This window comes from Spermophilus citellus (assembly GCF_964194105.1).
Source record: "Spermophilus citellus genome assembly, chromosome: 19".
Lineage (NCBI taxonomy): Eukaryota > Metazoa > Chordata > Mammalia > Rodentia > Sciuridae > Spermophilus > Spermophilus citellus.
Window position 1 is genome coordinate 21,512,081 of NC_138201.1, and position 19,930 is coordinate 21,532,010.

At 60.0% G+C, this 19,930-nt stretch overlaps 1 protein-coding gene across 3 annotated transcripts; it reads right to left on the reverse strand.

Moving 5' to 3' along the window:
• Window positions 1-256: 256 nt before the first annotated feature.
• On the reverse strand, window positions 257-19,930 carry PODXL2 (podocalyxin like 2). 3 transcript variants are annotated; one of them, XM_081276283.1, is made up of 8 exons: window positions 19,802-19,930; window positions 11,688-11,963; window positions 6,124-6,902; window positions 4,792-4,866; window positions 3,293-3,449; window positions 2,783-2,844; window positions 1,151-1,330; window positions 257-611 (listed from the first exon to the last, which is right to left on the reverse strand). In XM_081276283.1, the coding sequence occupies exons 1-8, from the start codon at window positions 19,872-19,874 to the stop codon at window positions 399-401; spliced, it is 1,815 nt and encodes a 604-aa protein (XP_081132409.1). In that variant the 5' UTR covers window positions 19,875-19,930; the 3' UTR covers window positions 257-398. The 3 variants fall into 3 exon arrangements, 1 of the variants encoding a protein (XP_081132409.1); XR_014019896.1 differs by having other exon boundaries at window positions 473-611; window positions 3,306-3,449; XR_014019897.1 differs by lacking the exon at window positions 257-611 and adding an exon at window positions 692-813 and having other exon boundaries at window positions 3,306-3,449.

Sequence of the window (19,930 nt, forward strand, 5' to 3'; positions counted from 1 at the left end):
GCGACGCCTGGCCCCGCCCCGCAGCGGCGCAGGCCCCGCTCCGAACACGCCCACAGGCCCCGCCTCCCGGAAGTAAGAACAGGCGAGCAGCGGACTGGCGGCCCGGCAGTCCCCGGGCGGGTTTAATGAAGTCCCGGGCGGAGCGCTCAGAGCGCCGCCCGCCGCCCGCGGGCCGGGGTTCGCGGGGCCGGGAGAGGGGGCGCTGTGCCGAGGTCGCGGTGTGGAGTCGGGGAAAGCGGGGAGAAGCCCCGCGTCGAGGGCCTGGCCGAGGGTCGCGGTCCGGGGAGGGGGCGCGGGCGCGTGCGGGCTCCGCGGCGGTCTGCTTCGGGGCCGCGCTGCTCGATCCCGGCGCGGCCCCCGGCGGGCGCGAGGCCCCGGCCCGGCTGGCAGGCCCGCGCTCACAGGTGCGTGTCCTCCTCGAACACGTCCGAGTCCTCGGGGTCCCGCTTGCCCCCCATGAGCGCGCTCCAGCGCCCCGGGCCGTTGATGGCCCCGCCGCCGTTGAGGCTCGGCTGCTTCTCCTGCATCTCCGACTGGCTGTCGCTGGCCACGTCCAGCGTGGGGTTGTCGTGGCAGCCGTTCTCGACGAAGCGCAGCTCCTCGCCGTGCGACTGCAGCGGTGGGAGAGGGCGCTGGGCGCGGGCTCCGCTCCCCGGCCCGCCGAGCAGCCCCGGGGCTTAGTAAGACCCGACCAGGGGACCCCCTGAAGCTGGCATGCTCCCACTTTTCTGCTGCCACGCTGAGCTCCTGAATGATCCTTCGCACTAGGACACCCTGTCGCCTCCCTGGGGTCGTGCGATCCCTTCCAACATCCTTTGCAAGTCAAAGTCAAAACGCGCGCTTCGGTGGGCTTTGACCCGGGCCTGGCTCTTGGGAAACCTCCGCTTGGCGCTTGCGCAGCGCCGGGCCCAGTGCCTGGCTCTGCCACGGACCCTGCAGCGCCACGCTTCGGGGAGGAGGAGCTGGGGCCCAGGTGGGACCCCAAGGATGAGGACACATCCCCCTCCCGCAGTGCCCGTGTGGTCCTCGGCACAGCCCCGTGCACGGGGACACTCGGCCACCGGGCACTGCGTCTGGTCCTTCTCCACCGGCTCCCTCCCGGGCCCAGCCCCGTCCTGTCCCTGTCCCCGTCCCCGTCCCCTCGGCTCACCACGTGCTTGAGCTTGGGCAGCCGGCGCTGCCAGCAGTTGTAGAGCAGGCCGAGCACGATGATGACGAAGCAGACGACCCCGATGATCACCAGCACCACAAAGAGCGTCCCGTAGTCACTGCGCACCTGGGTGGCCCGCGCCTGGCAGCTACTTGTCGTGGAGTAGTTCTGAATGCCAATCTGGGGGGGGGAGGGGCCGGGGTCCGCGGCTCAGGACCTGGGGGGGCTGCTGGAGCTGGGGACAGGGCTGGGGACAGGCACCTGTGCTCGGTGGGGACTGGGGGCTACAGGCTTCCAGCTTGCAGCAGGTGCGAGGGGATTCTGGAATGTTCTGGTCATTATGGGCCAGCCAGCTTCACATCCCTGGGACACTGCTGGGTAGTTCCTGCTGGAGTGTCACTGATGACATGGTGACAAGCACACAGCCGGTGGTCTGTCCCAGGCCTGTCCTCTCTGCCAAGAGGCTGCTGTGCCCCGAGGGCAGTGATGCCAGGTGGCTGTGTGGCAGGCCTGGGTGCACCGGGATTTTAGTTCTTGCAGTTTCTGTGACCCATCTGCACGTTTGGGGGACTTTCGGTTAACAAGGGTCAGTTTGTCTTGCTAGAACCACCTGCCAGTGTCCTTGCTCAACTCATGTGCTTACATCCTTGCAGAGACCCGGCATGTCGTGGGGCCCAGTCCAGCGGCATCAGGGGCCCAGGAGGACAGAGTACCCAGGGGGAGGGAGACAGGTGCAGGAGGCCAAGACCAGCCCAGGCCTCCACTGTCCCCACCACAGTGTCCTGGAGCCCAGGACTGCAGAACTGGGGCAGATCTTGATAGGCAAGTGACCTCACTTCTCTGGGTGTGAGGTCTCTTGCGTATGGAGTGTGTGTCACCCAGAGGGTGCCCTGTTTAATCCTGACAGCCTGGGCGGGGGGAGCACCCAGGTCTGGCCCCGCGTGAGCACTGTGTTTACCAAGATAAAACACCAGCACGGAAACAGGGTCCCCTTGCATGTGACAGATAAGGATGTGGCCCAGGGTCACGCGTTCGCATCTACTATCACATATTGCAGACCTCGAGGGGGGTGAGGAACGCAGGGTCCTGCCCTTCGGGGAAGTAGGCAAGGAGACTGGGGACCTCGGCTTCCCCGGGCTGGTCCAGCAGCTGGGGAGAGGCTGCCGTCTGTCCTTCTGCCCAGGTCTCCCCAGGAGGCCCCAGGCATTCAGCACCCAAGATGGCAGTCCATGTCTGGCACCCCAGGTCCCCAGCGGGAGGAGCAATGGCGGCTGGCCACTGGGAGGTACTGGGCTGGTGGCTCCTGGGCATACCCAGGCTTCCAGAACATTCTTGAGGTTTCTAGAACCTGTCACGCTCCCTCTTCCAGGTGCTACAGGGGTCCTGCTGTTTCCTGTTTACCCCAACCCCCTCTTCTCCAGGCCCTTCCCTGACTCCCCCTTTCCAGGGCCTGGTTGGGAAGGGCCCCCAGGCCCACGAGGCCTCACCCCGCCCAGAGCCCCGGTCTGTCTGGGCTTCCTTGACCCACGTGCTGTGGGGCCCCTCGGGGAAGTCTGCGTGTCCCCAGAGCTCGAGGGACAGACGGGAGCGAGCTCAGGAGCAGCTCAGGGATCCAAGTCCCTGAACCCTTACCTCCTCCAGGCTCCTACGGATGTCACCCAGCATGGAGAGGACATCTTGAGTGGGCACCACCCCTGGGAGGAGAAGGGCCCCCATCAGCACGGCCACGGCCCCTCAGGGGTCCCTCGACCTCCTCAGGGACCACTGGCCTGAGCCCCTTCAACCCCACTTTCGGGCTCTAATGACACCCAGATCCTCGGGGCGCAGAGGCGCAAGCGCGCACCACCAGCTCCTGCAGAAAGAGGTGCGCCCTCTCTGCGTCCTAGGCTCCCTGTCCGTCCAGCTGACCTGGTGGGTGACCAGGTAACAGGTGTGGCCGGATGTCACCTCTGCAGCCCCTCCTGCCCCTCCCTCCCGCCACACCGTGGCGTCCCCACCTGGGCTGGAACGTGTTTCCTGGTGCCCTGCCCCTGCACCCTCCACCTTTGCCCCCAAACCCAAGCTTATCGGGTGGCCTGGAGCCTGCGACCAGGAGGTGTACTGTCCTGGGGACCCAGGGCCAAGGCCGCCCGCCATCCTCACCCTGTTCGCCCACCAGTGCCATGAGCAGGTGCTGCTGCTTCTCACTGGGCTTGCTCAGGGAGATGTACCAGTCCCCGTGACGGCCGCTGCGGTGGCGGGGCAGCACCTCCTCCACCAGAGCCACCAGCTGGAGCCCTCGGTGGCGCCGAAACACCTCCTGCAAGGTCAGAGGCCCGGCTCAGGGAGGGACAGACCCGTGTCACCCTGCGCTCCGTGGCCAGAGGCTGAGAAAGACCCTCGGGCTCCTCTGACCAGCTCTGGGGACCACCTGTGAGCCGGAGCCGGGCTGCGGGATGGTACAGGAGGACGCTGTCCCTTCTGCTCTGGCCGCTCTAGGTGAGGAAGGGGTGGGGCCGCCTCTAGCCCCCAATGGAGCTGGGAGAACAGGGGACAGGTGGCTGCTCCTTGTGCCTGGGGTCAGAGCACAATGGGGTCTCGCATGGGGTACAGAGAGGGTTGGGGACAGGAAGGACGCACATCAGTACAGCCACTGGAGGAGCGGTGACAGGGCTTGTCGCCTGCTCACCACAGCAGCGATGCGGCCCCCAGGATCTGGGGAGAGGTGGCCCGTGTCCCCTCTGCCACCGCGTGCTCTTATGCTGGGGTCCTCAAGAGACAGACGGCCCAGTGGCCCCTGGACCTGGGGACAGGGCGGAGGTGCTGGAGGTCGGACTTGTGCCCACCGGGCGCTCTGCACACCTGTCCGTGTCCTTGACCAGGCCCAGGCATGGTCACACCATGTGAAATGAAAACAAGGGTCTGGTCCGAAGGAGGAACCCGGTGGCAGGGGCCCAGGCTGGGGCTGGAGGCCTCTTGGCGCACAGAGCACTAAGTCACATGAGGGAAGAAACCCTCCTTTGGTCCCAGGGCCACTAGGCCCTCCAGCTCCTCTTCTTCCTGGACGTGCAAAGTAGCTACGCCCACGTTCCCAGCCTCTAAAGTCGGCCTCCCCCCTCAGGCCTCTCAGCTCGCCCTTGGGTGCCCTGCCACGGACAGGTCAGCCAGGGCTGCTGGCGAGGCAGAGCCACTCCCCCAGCCACCCGAAGGGAGCCCCGGCCACCGAAGGTGACAGAAGTGCTGCCTTTCAAGAGTGGGACAACTCCGTTCTCAATATGGGTGCAGCAGCTGGTCATCCCAGTGACTCAGGAGGCTGAGGCAGGAGGATCGCAAGTTGGAGGCCAGCCTCAGCCACTCAGCAAGGCCCTGAGCAACTCAGCGAGACCCTGTCTCTAAATAAGATATAAAAAGGGCTGGGGATGGGGCTCAGGGGTCGAGGGTCCCTAAATTCAATCCCTGATATATTAAAAAAGGGAGAAAATGAAAGACCCCTTAGAAAACTTAAAATGCAAAAAGCATTCTGTCTCCTTCCCTCCTCCCTCCCTCCCAGTCTGTTCTGTCCTTGTTTGTGGGTTTGTAACGTTGACGGGGCTGATGGTCCTGGGGTCAGGCTGGCCCTGGGACCCCGCCCCGCTCTGCCCATGCGCTGGCCGGGCACTCACACAGTCCACGTTCTCTGTCATGTTGAGGATGATGTAGTTCTTCCCGGCCAGGTTGCTCCAATCCTTGCAGATGACCTGGACCAGGAGACGGAAAGAGGGTGGCCGTGGTAAGGAAGGGTCCCGGGGGACAGAGACCTGACACCCTGTGGGAGGCCGGAAGACACCAGCCGCTGCGGGTCTGCGGAGCCAAGTGGGACGGGCGACCTCTACAAGGTGACAGGCTACTGGTTCTGCCCAGGAGCCACAAACCCAGGTGGCTTCAGGGACCACGCTGAGGGCACCTCAGAGAAAAGGGGGACTGTCCCTGGGGCCGGGCTGCGGGGCCCTGTTCAGAGACTGGGGGCAGGTTGCCGGGGTCCGTGGGTCACAGGCAGACCCTATCCTGGTGTGGCTGTGACATGTCCCCAGAGCCCCTGTGGGGACGATGCAGAGAGGTCCAGAGGAGGAATAAGGGGGTGTGAGGCCTGAATCCCAGCACTGAATGGCTCCCTGGGGACCCCTGGTGGCCCCTGGTGGGGTGTGGGGAGGAGGTGGCCCTAGGGCCATGGCTTGGGGTCTCTATTTGTCCCTGGAGAGTGGAGTCCCTGCTCCCTGGTCCCCATGGGACCTGCTCCCTCCCCACACTCTTCCTCCATGATGTCCTGCCTCCCCTCGGCCAGGAGTGGGGCCGCCGTCTGTGGACTGGGACCTGGGACACCCTGAGCCCCACGTCCACTGGCCCCCTCTGCAGTTGTGCTGGAGGGTCCTTGAGTCACAGCAGCAAAAAAGCTGCCTACAACAGACCCCTGCTGGGCGCAGTGACGCACTCCTGTCATCCCAGTGACTCAGGAGGCTGAGGCAGGAGGATCACAGTTAGAGGCCAGCCTCAGCCAAAGTGAGGCTCTAAGCAACTCAGGGAGACCCTGTCTTGAAATAAAATGCAAAACAGAGCTGGGGACAGGGGTCGAGGGCCCCTGGTTCAATCCCTGGTCCCCCCACCAAAAACCTGGCCCCTTCCTTCCCTTCTGGAAACTGTGCGTGTTGTTGGGGGCCGGGGTGGAGGGGCGCAGGCCAGCTCCCTGCTGAGCTTCTCCTAGGAGCAACACCAGCGGCCACTGCGTAGCAGTGACCTCCTGAACAGTGGAGCCAGGAGGGCCACCAAGCCTCTCCCGAGGTCTTTGCCCTGGAGTGTGGCAGATGCCCCAGGTGGGCCGTGAGGGGTGGTGACGTTCCTAGGCTTCCCTGGGGCTCTGGGGACAGCCCCACCTGACAGGCCCAGCCCCGCTGCACCAGCCGGGGTGGCCGGGAGGCCCAGCAGGGTGTGGCCGAGGTCCACCTGTGTGCGCCCCTCACCTGTGTGGAGTCCCAGGGGGTCCTGGAGGGCGCTCCGGCCACGGGGCCCTCCTGCGGCTGCTGGCTGAGTGTGTCTGGCCCCGGGGTGGCAGGGGAAGGGGTCTGCTCCGTGTCTCGGGGGGCTGGTGGGAAAGAGGCTGAGGTCCTAGGGTTGAAGTGACCCTCGCCTGGGGCTCTGGTTGCAGGGGACGGAGCCAGGGGCGGCAGGTCCCCTGGCCGGCCAGCCAAGTCGGGGGCCCCCACAGTGGCCTCTTCACGGGGTCCTCGAGGGACCTTGAACTCTACCCCGAGTCCTGCCGCTGGCAGCGTGGTGGCCGTGTCCTCCTGGCTGGGCAAGTCCTGGACCCCCAGGGTCACCGTGCTAGGGGTGACAGAGGGTGGCGACAGGCTGGGCTCCGCACTGCTCTCCACGTCCACGCCCGAGGACGCCTGGTCCCCCGAGTCCTCCTGCCGGGGTCTGGTGGCCCCAGGAGCCTGGCTGCTGCTGCCCCTGGGGGGAGAGTCTGGCGTCTGCGTGGTGGCCTCCGCCTGGGGTCCGGTCACAGGAAGCAGCTCGTCTTCCTCCTCGTCCTCCTCCTCCACCTCCTCCTTCTCCCTCTCCTCCTCTTCCTCCTCTTCCTCCTCCTCCTCCTCCTCCTCTTCCTCCTCCAGGGGCATGTGCCAGGGAGGCTCCACCAGGTTCATCTTGGGCAAGGATGAGGGGAGGCCCAGAAGGTCCTGGGGCTGGTCGGCGTCCTCCAGGGCACCCGACTTCTCCGTTAAGTCCGGGAAGACGTAGTCTAGAGACAGGAAAAGTGCGTTGGCTTCTTCCAACATGGACCTACTGGGATCCACCGAGCAGGACTGAGCGACAGGAAAGAGTTATCACCTGCTTACAGGGACAGGGACAGGGACACCTCAGTCTTGGTCACGTGGGGCAAGAGTGGGAAATGAGGCTGGGGAGGAGGGCGGGTTGAACACAGAACACAGAGGTCTGGCTCTTGTTTTTTTGGTCCCAGGGATTGAACCCAGGGGCCCTCAACCCCTGAGCCCCGTCCCCAGCCCTTTTTGCATTTTATTTAGAGACAGGGTCTCCCTGAGTTGCTCAGGGCCTCACTTTTGCTGAGGCTGGCCTCCACCTTGCGATCCTCCTGCCCCAGCCTCCCAAGCAGCTAAGTTATTTCCTGACTCTAAATAAAAGGTATGGAGACATGGCTCAGTGGTTAAGTACCCCTGAGTTCAATCTCTGGTACCAAAAAAAAAAAAAAAAGAAAGAAAGAAAAAAGGAAAACATCTTAATATTTTCAGATTCAAGATGAAATTATACCCATAAAACAAATACATAAAAGAATAAAAACTCTTTACTTCAATATAAGTCAGAACTTTATAATAGATCGATTCAAAAATAAAATTCAGTGCATAGCTGGGTGCTGTGGTGCACACCTGTCATCCCTGTGACTTGGGAGGCTGAGGCAGGAGGATCACAAGGTGGAGGCCAGCCTCAGCAACTTAGCAAGGCTCTGAGCAACTCAGCGAGACCCTGTCTCTAAATAAAATATAACAAGGGCTGGGGACGGGGCTCAGGGGTAGAGTGGTGGCCAGGCATGTGGAAGGCCCTAAGATCCATCCTTAGCACTGGGGGAGAGAGAGACAGACAGCCAGCCAGCCACACGGACTGACACGAAGGGAGGGATGAAGGGAGGGAGGAGGAGGAAGGAAGGGTCCGTCACACTGTGAGATCTCATGTCTGAAGGTCCCTGGGACAGCAATGTAGGTGACAGCATTCGCAATGACCAGGAAAACCTCAGGAGAGGCCCCTGTGGGGCTGGTGACAGAAGCCGCCATCCTGGCTCGTGGGGGGGCGTGCGGGCACTGACAGAGTTGGGGACCTTCTAGAAGAGCCCGACTCAGTCGACAGACTGGACCAGGCGTGCGGAGGGTGCGCTGAGCCCACGAGGCTGGGGAGATCCTGGAGGCCAGTGCCTCCCACAGTCCTTCTGCTCAGTTGGAGGCCGAGTTTCCAGAAGCTGGACGCCCCCACCCCTGGCCACCTTCCACTGTGTGGCTCCTCTAACCCTGTTGGTGGCACTGGTCATGCTATTGACAACAGTACCTGGCCATGGGGGACTCAGCCACGAACTGACCTGTCCACACTTCTGCAAGCTCTTAACCCTCTGGCTTGGGGTTTTAGGCAAATCACATGGGAATGTCGCGATCCGTGATTCCTAACGTCCTAACGCCTGTATCTTAAGTGTTGGAGGGTGAGTGCGTCCTCTCCATCGGTGACACTAAACCCCGAGCTCTGTGGCTGGGAGGCTGAGGCAGGAGGATCGCAAGTTGGAGGCCAGCCTCAGCCATTTAGCAAGACCCTGTCTCAAAACACAAAATGAAAGACCTAAGGACGTGGGCTGGTGGCAAAGTGCCCCTGGGTTCGGTTCACGTCACCATAAGAAGAAAAGGCTAGAATTGTCCCGGACATGGAACAGAGTCCCACTATTGTGATGCACTGATAAAAAGAAGACAAATATACACCCCCAAGGTGCTGCCTCCAGGGACCCACTTCCTCCAGCCACAGCCTGCCTCCAGCTGTTGAGGCTGGCCTCCAACCTGCGATCCTCCTGCCTCAGCCTCCGGATGGCTGGGACCAGAGACATGCCCTATGCTGGCGAGGCGGGATGCAGAGCGGGCTCCCGGCCTCCAGGATGGCCACCCTCTCACAGATGACCTTCGGCACCAGCTGAAATATTAATGAACCGACTCCTCCATTCAACTTGGGAATTTAAACAGGCATCTGGGGGCCGGAGTCCTTGGATGGTCACTTTAAATGTCCTTTTAGGTTAATGTCAAATCGCTGAAAATTGTCCCCTGAGTGTAAGTCTCAGGCCAGTTATTCAAGCAAGCGATAATGCAAAACCACTCAAAAGTCAAAGGAGATTTGTGAGACACGGAGGAGAACAGGAAGATCTTTTCAGTACGATTAAAACTACTTTTTAATGGCCAACCTCAGTCGGCATCCAAGAAATGCAGATTAAGGGTGGAGGACTAACTGGGTGACAGAGCGCCTGCCTGGCATGCGAGAGGCCCTGGGTTCCATGCCCAGCACTGCCCAAAAGAGAAAAGAAAAAATGAAAAAACAGAGGGCAAGTCAAGAGTGGTGGCCCACGCCTGTGACCCCAGCAGCTTAGGAGGCTGAGGCAGGAGGATCGCCAGGTGGAGGCCAGCCTCAGCAGCTCAGCGAGGCCCTGAGCAACTCAGGGAGACCCTGTCTCTCAATGAAATGTAAAAATGGCTGGGGACGGGGGGCTCAGGGGTTGAGGACCCCTGGGTTCAATCCTGGTACCAAAAAAGAAAAAAAAAATCAGACATTCAGAAAATAGAGTTTCCCTTCTGCCCCAAGGCAACGATTAAAGAAGCAGCAGATCAGCCCAGCCTCCGCGCTGCAAGAAGGGACAAGACGACAAGTCCCTGTTGCCCTGGATATTTCTGTGACAATTCTGGGGCTGGAGAGGTGTGTTTGCCGGCTTGGGAGGAGGAGGTAGGAGAAGCACCGAGAGGTGCACACGGCAGCCCCTGTATCTAAGGGTCTATTTTATAGACACGTTTCCCACAAGGGACAGAAACCCTCAGAGAACCCCACATGCAGCATTCATGACTCTGGGTGATGGGATGATGGGTAAATTTATTTTCTTCTTTTATTTGCACTTAATTTTTTTTTTTTTGGCACCAGGGATTGAACCCAGGGGTGCTTCACCCCTGAGCCCTGTCCCCAGCCCCTTTTTCTATTTTATTTAGAGACAGGGTCTCGCTGAGTGGCTCAGGGCCTCGCTAAGGGGCTGAGGCTGGCCTCCACCTTGCGATCCTCCTGCCTCAGCCTCCTGAGCTGCTGGGATCACAGGGGTGCACCACCCCATGCCTGGCTGCATTTAATTTTTTTATCTGCTGTGTATTACCAGCATAAAATAAAAATTGCAGGGCTTGCTTTTCCCCCAGTGTGTAGGTAAAAGGGATTCCTTGGATGCTCCTGTCACTGGGCTCTACAGGTATCTGCCCATGGCTCTTGGTGATCATCCCCAGTAAGGGTGCGATGGCCCAGAGCTGGGGACCATCCCTCACAGACACAGTCCAAAGAGGGTCTGCTGTGCCCAGAGCATCTCCAGGTCTGGCAGACGGCCGTCCTGATGATCTGGTCTCTCCAGACTTCACACAGAGGAAAGGGCAGCCGACCCTGAAGCGGAAACCTCAGGCTTGGGACTTCGCTCTGCCTCTGTGTGATCCGGTGTCACTTTAAAATCTCTGTAACCCAGTGTCCTTAGCTACCACGGAGATATTAATCACGCCTGCTTTTACGGGTTTTGTAGATCTGCTCTGACATTTAAAAAAAGAAAAATTCACTTCCAAATGATGTGCCAAGCAGGGCACAGGGGCATATGCCTGTCATCCCAGCAGCTCAGGAGGCCGAGGCAGGAGGATCACTAGGTGGAGGCCAGCCTCAGCCACTCAGTGAGGCTTTAAGCAACTCAGCGAGACCCTGTCTCTAAATAAAATATAAAAAGGGCTGGGGACGGGGCTCAGGGGTTCAGCACCCCTGGGTTCCATCCCTGGGACCAAAAAAATGATTTAAAAAAGGGGGGGCTCTGTCAGTTTTTCTGCGGGGTCGCATCGGGCTGGCGTGGAGGAGTGTGCAGACCTGAGATGAGGAACAGACCAGCCACGGGGAGGCCTCCAGATGGCGACAAGGCTCAGGTTCAAGGAGTGACAGTGGTTCTCCTCAGGAGACCTGGGGCAGCCCACGGAGATCAGCAGACCCAGGAGGCAGCCGGGCTTCCGAGCGCCCCCCTGTGGCCTCAGGAGGAAGGACGAGGCGCAGCGGCCTCTCCGACCCGGCCTCCCAGACCCGGGAGGGAAACTGCTTCATGACCCTTCCACACGGGGTCCACGTGGCGACAGGTCTCAGTGGGAGAGGGCAGTGAGACCCCACCTTACACCATGCGCCATAATAAATTACGGTAGATTAGAGAAGGAAGGAAGGGAGGAGTGCGTATTTCAGTGACGCAAAGTCTAGTCATAAAGCCAAGAAAAACAGGCAAAAATGTTTAGAAACATCTAGAAAGAAAGACACTGTCAAGCTTAAAAGATGAGTGTGTCAAATATTACCATAAGGCAAATGAAAGTAGCTGGCCGGGCGCAGTGGTCCAGGCCTGTCATCCCAGCAGCCCGGGAGGCTGAGGCAGGAGGATCGCAAGGTGGAGGCCACCCTCAGCCACTTAGCCAGGCCCTCAGCAACTTAGAGAGACCCTATCTCTAAATAAAATCCAAAATAGGGCTGGGGATGGGGGTCAGGGGTTAAGCACCCCTGGGTTCAATCCCTGGTACCAGAAAAAAAAGTGGGGAACACAGAATAGGGCCTCACTAAATAAAGAGTGGTTAGTATTAAAGAAGCACAGACTCCCGGGGACTTGGCTTTGGTGTCCCGCGGACCCCAGTGCGGTGAACCTCGGTGCGGGTCACAGGGGATGCTGGCAGGGGCCCGCCCCCGCCCTTGCGGCCGCCCCACGCTCGCGCATGCGCAGGGCGGGAAGCGCTACCTGCGGTGGGCCCCAGGTCGAGGCTGGAGGCGTTGAGCTCCTCCTCCTCCCAGAAGTACTGAGGCGGCTGCAGGATCCGGGACTCCTCGCTCTCGTCGCTGGGGAAGCCCGAGCCAGGGGCCCCCAGGCCGGCTCCCAGGCCCATGGACTCACTGGGCTCCTCCCCGTCCAGCGGCTCCAGGCCGGTGGGCAGCAGCAGGTCCAGCAGAGAGGTGGACGTGAGGCCCTCGGGGCCAGGCTCATCGGTCCCGGCTGCACGGGAACCCAGGGACACTCCTGTTCGGACATAAAGGCCAGACGTTAGGAGAGGCCAAGGGCGGCCCTGGGGCGCTTGACCCCTCAGCCACTGCGCAGCCCTTTTTATTTTTTATTTAGAAACAGGATCTCACTGAGTTGCTCAGGGCCTTGCTAAGGTGCTGAGGCTGGCCTCCACTCGTGATCCTCCTGCCTCAGCCTCCCGGGCCACTGGGATTCGATTTTGTCTCTAACCATCACCTGTCACAAAGAAGATGCCAGAGGCCGGGGATTTCAATGACATCTCTAATACCCAAGGGCGGCCAGGGGATTCTAAGATGCCATCTTCATTTCAAAAAAGGAACAATTGCTCAGACCTCCATGTGACAGTGGCTAAGGGGAGATAGAGGGAGATGGTAGGGGACAGAGGACTCAATTGACTTGGCACCCTCTGAGCTGGGCACGGTGGCACACGCCTGTATACCCAGCTGATCCGGAGGCTGAGGCAGGAGGATCGCAAGTTGGAGGCCAGCCTTAGCCACTCAGCAAGACCCTGCCTCCAAATAATAATAATAATAATAATAATAATAATAATAATAATAAAGGTCGGGGATGTGGCTCAGTGGTAAAGTGCCTCTGGGTTCAATCCTCAGTACAAGAAAAAAAAATCTAATACTATTGGGGTCATGTGCTAAATGCTTTGCAAACAGTGTCTGAATTTTGACCTCCACAGCCACCTTATGGGGTGGTAGATCCTGAAAGAAACAGGCCCATTCAGACTGTTCTACCAGAAACTAGGGAGCCCCAGGGTTTGAGGGGTCTCTGCACCCTGCATACCTGTCGCAGCACCAAGAAGGACCCCCCCCCCCCAGGGCAGCGCCTGGCCCCGCGGTGGGAGGAGGCGCCAGGAGTCAGGAGCAGTGTTTCCAAGACAGAAAATGACGGGTTGACTGAGCCAAGAAGGTCACTGAGAGTCCCCGTGGCTTCAGAGCAAGCACCGGGGTGACAGGTAGAAACGTGGGTCAGAGGCCACATGCAGTGGTGCACGCCTGTCATCCTGGTGGCTCTGGAGGCTGAGGCAGGAGGATCCCAAGGTGGAGGCCAGCCTCAGCAATTTAGTGAGGCCCTAAGCAACTCAGCGAGACCCTGTCTCTAAGTAAATAATAAAAAGGGCTGGGGACGGGGCTCAGGGGTTAAGGGCCCCTGGGTTCCATCCCTGGGACCAAATTATCATCATCGTCATCATCATCCACGGGCCTTGAACTCCAAGACGTGGAGTCACAGCTACAGGGAGGCCCTGGGGCGAGGCTGAGAGCTGGGGAGGCAGTGACCTTGCTCCCCTAGTGCCTGCTCTGTGGCCAGTTCCCTGAGGAGCCCTGGCCGGGAGACCTGCCCACAGGGGAGCCAGGAATCACCCCTCAGGAGACTCCTGTGCTTGGGGACAGCACGGTCAAGGTCTAAGGTGGCACTTCCAGGTGGACTTGGCTCCAAGCCCGGACCCCGCGTCCACACCAGGGACTCAGATGCAGAGCCAGGCGCCTGGGTGGGGTGGTTCCTAGAGCCGAGGTCCTCAGAGCCCCAGAGCTACGGCCACCGATGTGGGTCCACCTTCCTTGGAGAGTGCTCTGTCCCCAGGAATGGGTGCCCCCAGTGGCCCATGTGTGAGATGGTGCAGGAAGGCTGAGAGGTGACTGGGTTCCATGACCAGAGGTGGGGCCGAGACAGTGGGTTCATCTGGAGATGAGCCAGGAACAGCTGCATGCTGGGGGGAGGCTGGGGAAGGAGGCCAGGCGGGGGCGAGGCTGGGGAAGGAGGCCACCAGGAACGCGCCTCTGAGGTCTGTGTTTTGTCCCTGGGGAGCAGGGCTCTCTTCACCTCCTGGTGGCCATGTCCTGAGCTGCTGTCCTCCTCCACCCCCTTCTGCCATGATGTCCTGCGTCACCTGAGGCCCAGAGCTGTGGAGTCCGCCGACCACAAACTGAACCTCTAAAACCAGACTCCAAGTAAGCTCTCCTCCCTGCAGTGGGTCTGGCCAGGCCTTTTGGTGACTGAAGACGGAGCAGCCTGACGCACGTGGACTTTGGCCCTCGGATCCTTTCTACCCAGGCCTCGCAGGACCTTCCCCTCCGACCCCCTCCGCCATCTCGGGGTGCCCCGGCTGCTGTCCTGGGGCTCCCCAGCCCTGGAAAGACCACAACAGGCAGACGGGAAAGGGACAGGGTGCCCCCTGCCGCCACAAAACCCGCCTTATCAGAGTCCCCCGTTCCTGTGGTAGACACAGTGCCCAGTCCTGGCCCCGATGACCTCTGGGGACACAGCTCCGCAGCCCGACCTGAAGCCCCACTCCCCACCCCTGAACTTGACCCGCGGCCTCTCTGAGCCCCTGGTGGAGGGGAGGCAGGTGGCGTCTCCATGGGCACACTCAGAGGGCTCTGTGACACTCCACAGTCCCAGGGCTTTGGGCTGGGCTAGCGGGGCTGGCGCTGCAGAGTGACCGCCCACAGAAAACACGGCCAGTGGTCCCAACTGAAACTGGAAGGAGTCCCCAAAGCCCAAGAACCCCTGGCTGAGGGCCACCTGCACTGGCCTCCTGCAGACGCGAGGGTGGACACGGGTGTTGTCCCACACCTTCAGAACCCCAGGGCACAGGGGCAGCTGGGGGGCTTGTTAAACAGGAGGACGAGACCCCACCCCGGAGCCGGAGTCCAGGGGCTCTGCAAGGAAGCCCAGGAGCCTTCAGTCTCTAGCAAATTCCCCACTGATGCCCATGGCCCAGGGGTCACACCTAGGGAACAGCCGCGCTGAGCCGCTAAATTTGGGGGTGATTTGTTACGCAGAACTAGCTGACGGATACAGCCAGAGAATCCTAATGCAGTTCTCCTTGCAGATACGAGTGGGGCCTGAGTGGTGATTTCCTTTATCTGTCCCCCACCCATCCACGCACCCACCCGTCCATTGACAGAGACCTCACAGCAACAGGGTCGCGGCAGGTGCTGACGTGCCCTGGACACTAGGGATGGAGCAAGTTCAAAGGCAACTAGTGGATGTCTGATGATGGTCTCTTGAGCTCAGAGGGGCATCCTCCGGGTTTGCCCCACCTGAATGCAAAAGCCAAGCCGTCAAGAGGCACACGGCAGCAGGGCGCAGTGGCGCACGCTGTCATCCCAGCAGCTTGGAAGGCTGAGGCAGGAGGATTGCAAGTTGGAGGCCAGCCTCAACCAAACCGAGGCCCTGAGCCACTCAGTGAGACCCTCTGTCTAAATAAAATAGAAAACAGGGCTGAGGACGGGGCTCCGCGGTCAAGGGCCCCTGGTAGGAAAAGAGGAAGAAGGAAGAGGAGGAGGAGGAGGGGCTTTGGACACATTTCAGGCCTCCTGGCCTCTACAGGAGTTCTTTTAGCACCTCCCATAAAAACTCGCGTCTCCTCCAACCACCCTTGGCTTTGGTGGTGTGTATGAGTCACACCTTGCCTGTAAGTGTGTATGAGTCACACCTTGACCTTGCCTGTCCCCAGACCCCACTTTGAGTAACAAAGCTCAGAGAAATCTACAATGCAAATGAGGCTCCACGACCCTGTCACCACGACAGGGCCAGATGCTTTAAAGTGGCAGGGACTCCTCACACTGGGTCTCCCTCCCTCCCTCCGCTCTCGGCAGCCCCCCTCTGAGCTGCAGATGAGCCGAGCTTCCAGCAATTTCCCGGACCCCACAGTCTGGAAGCCTCCTGGGTCTTGGGACACGCTGCCCGCCACCTTTCTCCTGTCGAATCCGGCCTCCTGCCTGCAGCCTCAGCGCCTGAGCAGCCTTCGCTGGAGGCTCCCCTGGGTGGGTGGCATGCCTCTGTCCACACACCACCCTGAACAAGGTCCTGTCCTCCAGGTGTCCCTCGGCACTTGGAATTCCAGGGCCTGCCACAGTTCCTGGCACAGGACAGGGCTGGGTCCAGAGATAAGGACCAGACCCAACCTTCTGGGTTCACAGTCGAAACCACTGAGGCCTCCTGGTCAAATGGCGAGTGAACAGGAGACCCGTTATTAGCACGTTTTACCCACAAAAATGTCTTACAGGAGCTGGGCCTGGTGGTACTCGCCTGTAATCCTAGAGGCTCAGGAGGCTGAGGCTGGAGGATCGCAAGTTGGAGGCCAGCCAATTTGTATTAGACGGTCAGCCACACAGAGCCACCTGTCATTCTGAGCTTCTATGATTCTGGGCCAAGCAGTGTGCGACGCCCTCTCAGGAGACAAAAGATGACGACGATCTATGTCCTCAGTTAAATTACCACATTTTTTGTTTTTGGTATCGGGGATTGAATCCGGGGGCCCTCGACCCCTGAGCCCTGTCCCCAGCCCTATTTTGGATTTTATTTAGAGACAGGGTCTCCCTGAGTGGGTTGAGCCTCGCTTTTGCTGAGACTGGCCTCCAACTCACGATCCTCCTGCCTCAGCCTCCAGAGCAGCTGGGATGACACAGTGGGTCACAAGCCACCAGCTGTGATAATAACCCTCTTTTGCAGGGGATACATCTCCAGGGTTGAGTAACATGGATGGCAAGGAACGAAACTACAAGAGACAGATCAGGAAAATCTCATTAGTGCATTTGGGGAAAAAAAAAAGTCATTTAATGAGAAATGTTGGTGATGATTAAACAATGCACATTTTGCATGTCCCCGATGGACCTGAGCGACCAAAGGTGGACAGGCTGCGGTTCATCTTTACCTACGCGCTCCAGCTTTAGCACGCATGACGGAAAAGCTCACTTCAGCCTTGTTTAAATAAAAGGTAACTTCTTCTTTTTTAAATGTTGTTTTTTTCCCAAATATTGTTTACTTGTGGATGGACACAATATCTTTATTTATCTTCATGTGGTGCTGAGGATCAAACCCAGGGCCTCCCACATGCTAGGCGAGCGCTCTACCCCGAGCCCCAGTCCCAACCCCAACTTATTCTTCTCAAGCATCCTGGAATTCACCTGCTAAAACAACCTCTGAGTTCAGGTTCAGTGGCCCACACCTGTCATCCCCAGCAACTAGGGAGGCCGAGGCAGGAGGATCACAATTGGAGACCAGCCTCAGCCACTTAACGAGGCCCTGAGCAATTCAGTGAGACCCTGTCTCTAAATAAAATGCAAAATAGGGCTGGGGATGGGGCTCAGGGGTCGAGGATCCCCCAGTTCAATCCCCAGTACCCCCCAAATTTTAATTTAAAATATTAAAAAACCACGGAAGGTTGGGCTATGAGTGGCCTCCTGAAATCTCCAAGTTGTCTCTGTCACATCTCAATGAAGTGTGGTGTTGATCCCATTTAGGCTGTGGTCCGGCTGCGCAGAAGCACCTACAACTCCCCCAAACCCCTCCTGTCCTGAGCAGAGGAACCCTGTTTACCACCACTCAGGTGAGAGCCTCCATTCTCTGACTCTCTTTCCGCCAGTCAAGCCCCAACTTCCTCTCCTGATGGTCTGATAGGAATTATTATTATTTATTTTTTTTTGCAGTATTGGCAATGCACCCAAGTGCATTTTTTTATTTTGAGACAGGGTCTTGCTAAGTGGCTGAGGCTGGCCTCCAATTTGCGATCCTCCTGCCTCAGCCTCCCGAGTCACTGGGATTGCAGATATGTGACACCACACCCAGGTGGCACTGTGAAATCCTGTTGCAAAAAGGAACCTGGTATTCTCCTGGTCTTTCATCCCTTTTTCAGTAAACAGTTCCATTTTCTTTTTTTTATTATTATATTTTAGTTGTAGTTGGACACAATACCTTTATTTTCTATATTTATTTTTGTGTGATGCTGAGGATCAAACCCAGGGCCTTGCACATGCTAGGTGAGCGCTCTACTGCTGAGCCACAACCCCAGCCCAGTTTCATTTTCTTGAACTTATTTTTTCCTTAAAAGTGTTGGCAATCCGTAATTATTTAGGTAATTACTAGAGGATCCTCCTTTTCAAACTCGCCTACCATGAGATGACACCAAAATAGCGGCAGAGAACACCATTCTGCTGTTCATTTTGTGCCCAAGAATTAATCTGCCTTGTTGGGTACAAGGGCACACACCTGTAATCCTTGCAACTTAGTCGGGAGGCTGAGGCAGGAGGATTGCAAATTGGAGGCTAGCCTCAGCTACTCAGCAAGACCCTAAGCAGCTCAGTGACACCCTGTCTCTAAATAAAACATAAAAAGGGCTGGGGACAGGGGCTCAGGGGTTAAGCACGCCCTGGGTTCAATCTCTGGTACCAAAATAATAATAATAACAACAACAGTCATAATAATATCTGCTTTAGTTGAGATTGCACCTGACTTAAAATTGCAGAATCACACTCTTTGCGTGACTGGTTCGTTTTTTTCCTCTAGCACCTACGATGTGTCACTTCATCATTCCCAGGACAGAAGGTGAGAGAAGAAAGAAGACAGGGGTGGAGAATGGGGGTATTGATCCAAACTCAGAAAAAAAAAGGCCCATAAGAGAGGCTGATGAATTAGAGGCTGAAAATACAAAGACACAGACACACCAGGGCCCAGACTGCACAGTGGGGTCTCCCCTGTCCACATCGGTGCCTGCAACCTTGCAGCCGGGTCCTGCGGGACTTCCACCGTCAGGGACACGCCCACCTCCCCGTGATTGGCAGCTTTGAAATCCAGCTCCTCCCAAGGCCTGGGCTCGCGCCAGCCTGGGAGGTGCCCGGCGGCATCTGTCACGCAGCCCCCACAGCCTGGCGTCAGCCACAACAGAGACGCTCGGGTACTATCACCCAGCCTCGCTCGCACACCTCCACGGCCGCGCGCCTGCAGGACCCACCACGGTGCCTGTCAAGCCCGAGGACACGGAGCATGCGACAGGGAGCATGCGACAGGGGAGGAGGGGACAGGCTTTTTTTTTCTTTTGGTCCCAAGGACTGACCCCAGAGGCACCTGACCCCTGAGTCCCGTCCCCAGCCCTTTATTTAGAGACAGGGTCTCGCTGAGTGGCTCAGGGCCTCACTTTGGCTGAGGCTGGCCTCCACCTGGCGATCCTCCTGCCTCAGCCTCCAGAGCCGCTGGGGTCACAGGCGGCAGTGCCCCCTGGACGGAAGGCTCGTGGGGCCATCGGAGGGGCCCTGCCACCGTGCACACCCCCTGCCAATACCTTCGCCTGGCCGCAGAGCAAGGAAGGTGCCCCCCTCGGGGACTGACCACGTGGCCTTTCAGCCCCGTCCTGATGTGACCCAGCTCTGCGGATGGACGGGCTCCTGTCCCTTGCTGGACCGCTGGCCCCGCCAGCTGCCAGCGCCCGGCGTCCCTTCCTCACACCGCGCAGCCGTGTCCCGCCGCGCTGTCACCCGCCCACCCCGGCGCGCCCCGGGAGGCTGTGGATGGGGACCCCGCCGTGGCCACGTCACTGTCACCCCTGCCCGTGGGCAGGCAGCCCACGGAGGACGGCGCTCGCGGGGCCTGCAGCCCCCCCTCCAGCCCGCCCCGGGGACCCTCGCGAGTGTCGCCGCGCGCCCCCGCCGCCCGTGCACGCGCACACACGCCCCTCGGCCGCGACACGCGCACCTGTCACCTCCCGGGCGGGCGGCGCTCGGAGCGCCACGGAGGGGGGTGCAGGGACCCAGGTTCCCGAGGCCCGGCCACCGCCCGCCGGCCCGCGCGACTGTCGCCGGAGGGGCGGGGCCCGGGGACACCGGCGCGTGTCACCGCACGCCCGCCCGCGCCGGCCACCGCCGCCGCCGCGCCCCGGAGGGGGTCGCCGTGGCCGCCCACGCCCTGTCCCCGGCGCGGGGCGGGCGGCCCGGGGGGACACGCGCGGCCTCGGCCCCGCCGCCCGCCCGGCGCCTTTGTTGGCCGCCCGCGTCGCCGTCCCGCCCCGCCGCCCGCCCGGCCGCCCGCCCGCCGGCGCCCGCGCTCACCCGCGGCCAGCAGCAGCAGCAGCGGCGGCAGCAGCAGCGGCGGCAGCCGGGCGGCCCGCAGCAGCCGGCCCATGGTGCAGCCGTCGCCGCCCGCAGCCGCAGCGGCGCGGCGCCCCGGGCCCGCGTCAG

Excerpts from the sequence above, each read along its gene's own strand:
- PODXL2 (XM_081276283.1), bottom strand. The coding sequence starts at position 19,874 with ATGGGCCGGCTGCTGCGGGCCGCCCGGCTGCCGCCGCTGCTGCTGCCG. Across the intron at positions 11,964-19,801 it reads GCTGCTGCTGCTGGCCGCGG|GAGTGTCCCTGGGTTCCCGT; the intron begins GTGAGCGCGGGC and ends ATGTCCGAACAG. Across the intron at positions 2,845-3,292 it reads GGCACTGGTGGGCGAACAGG|GGGTGGTGCCCACTCAAGAT; the intron begins GTGAGGATGGCG and ends TTCTCCTCCCAG.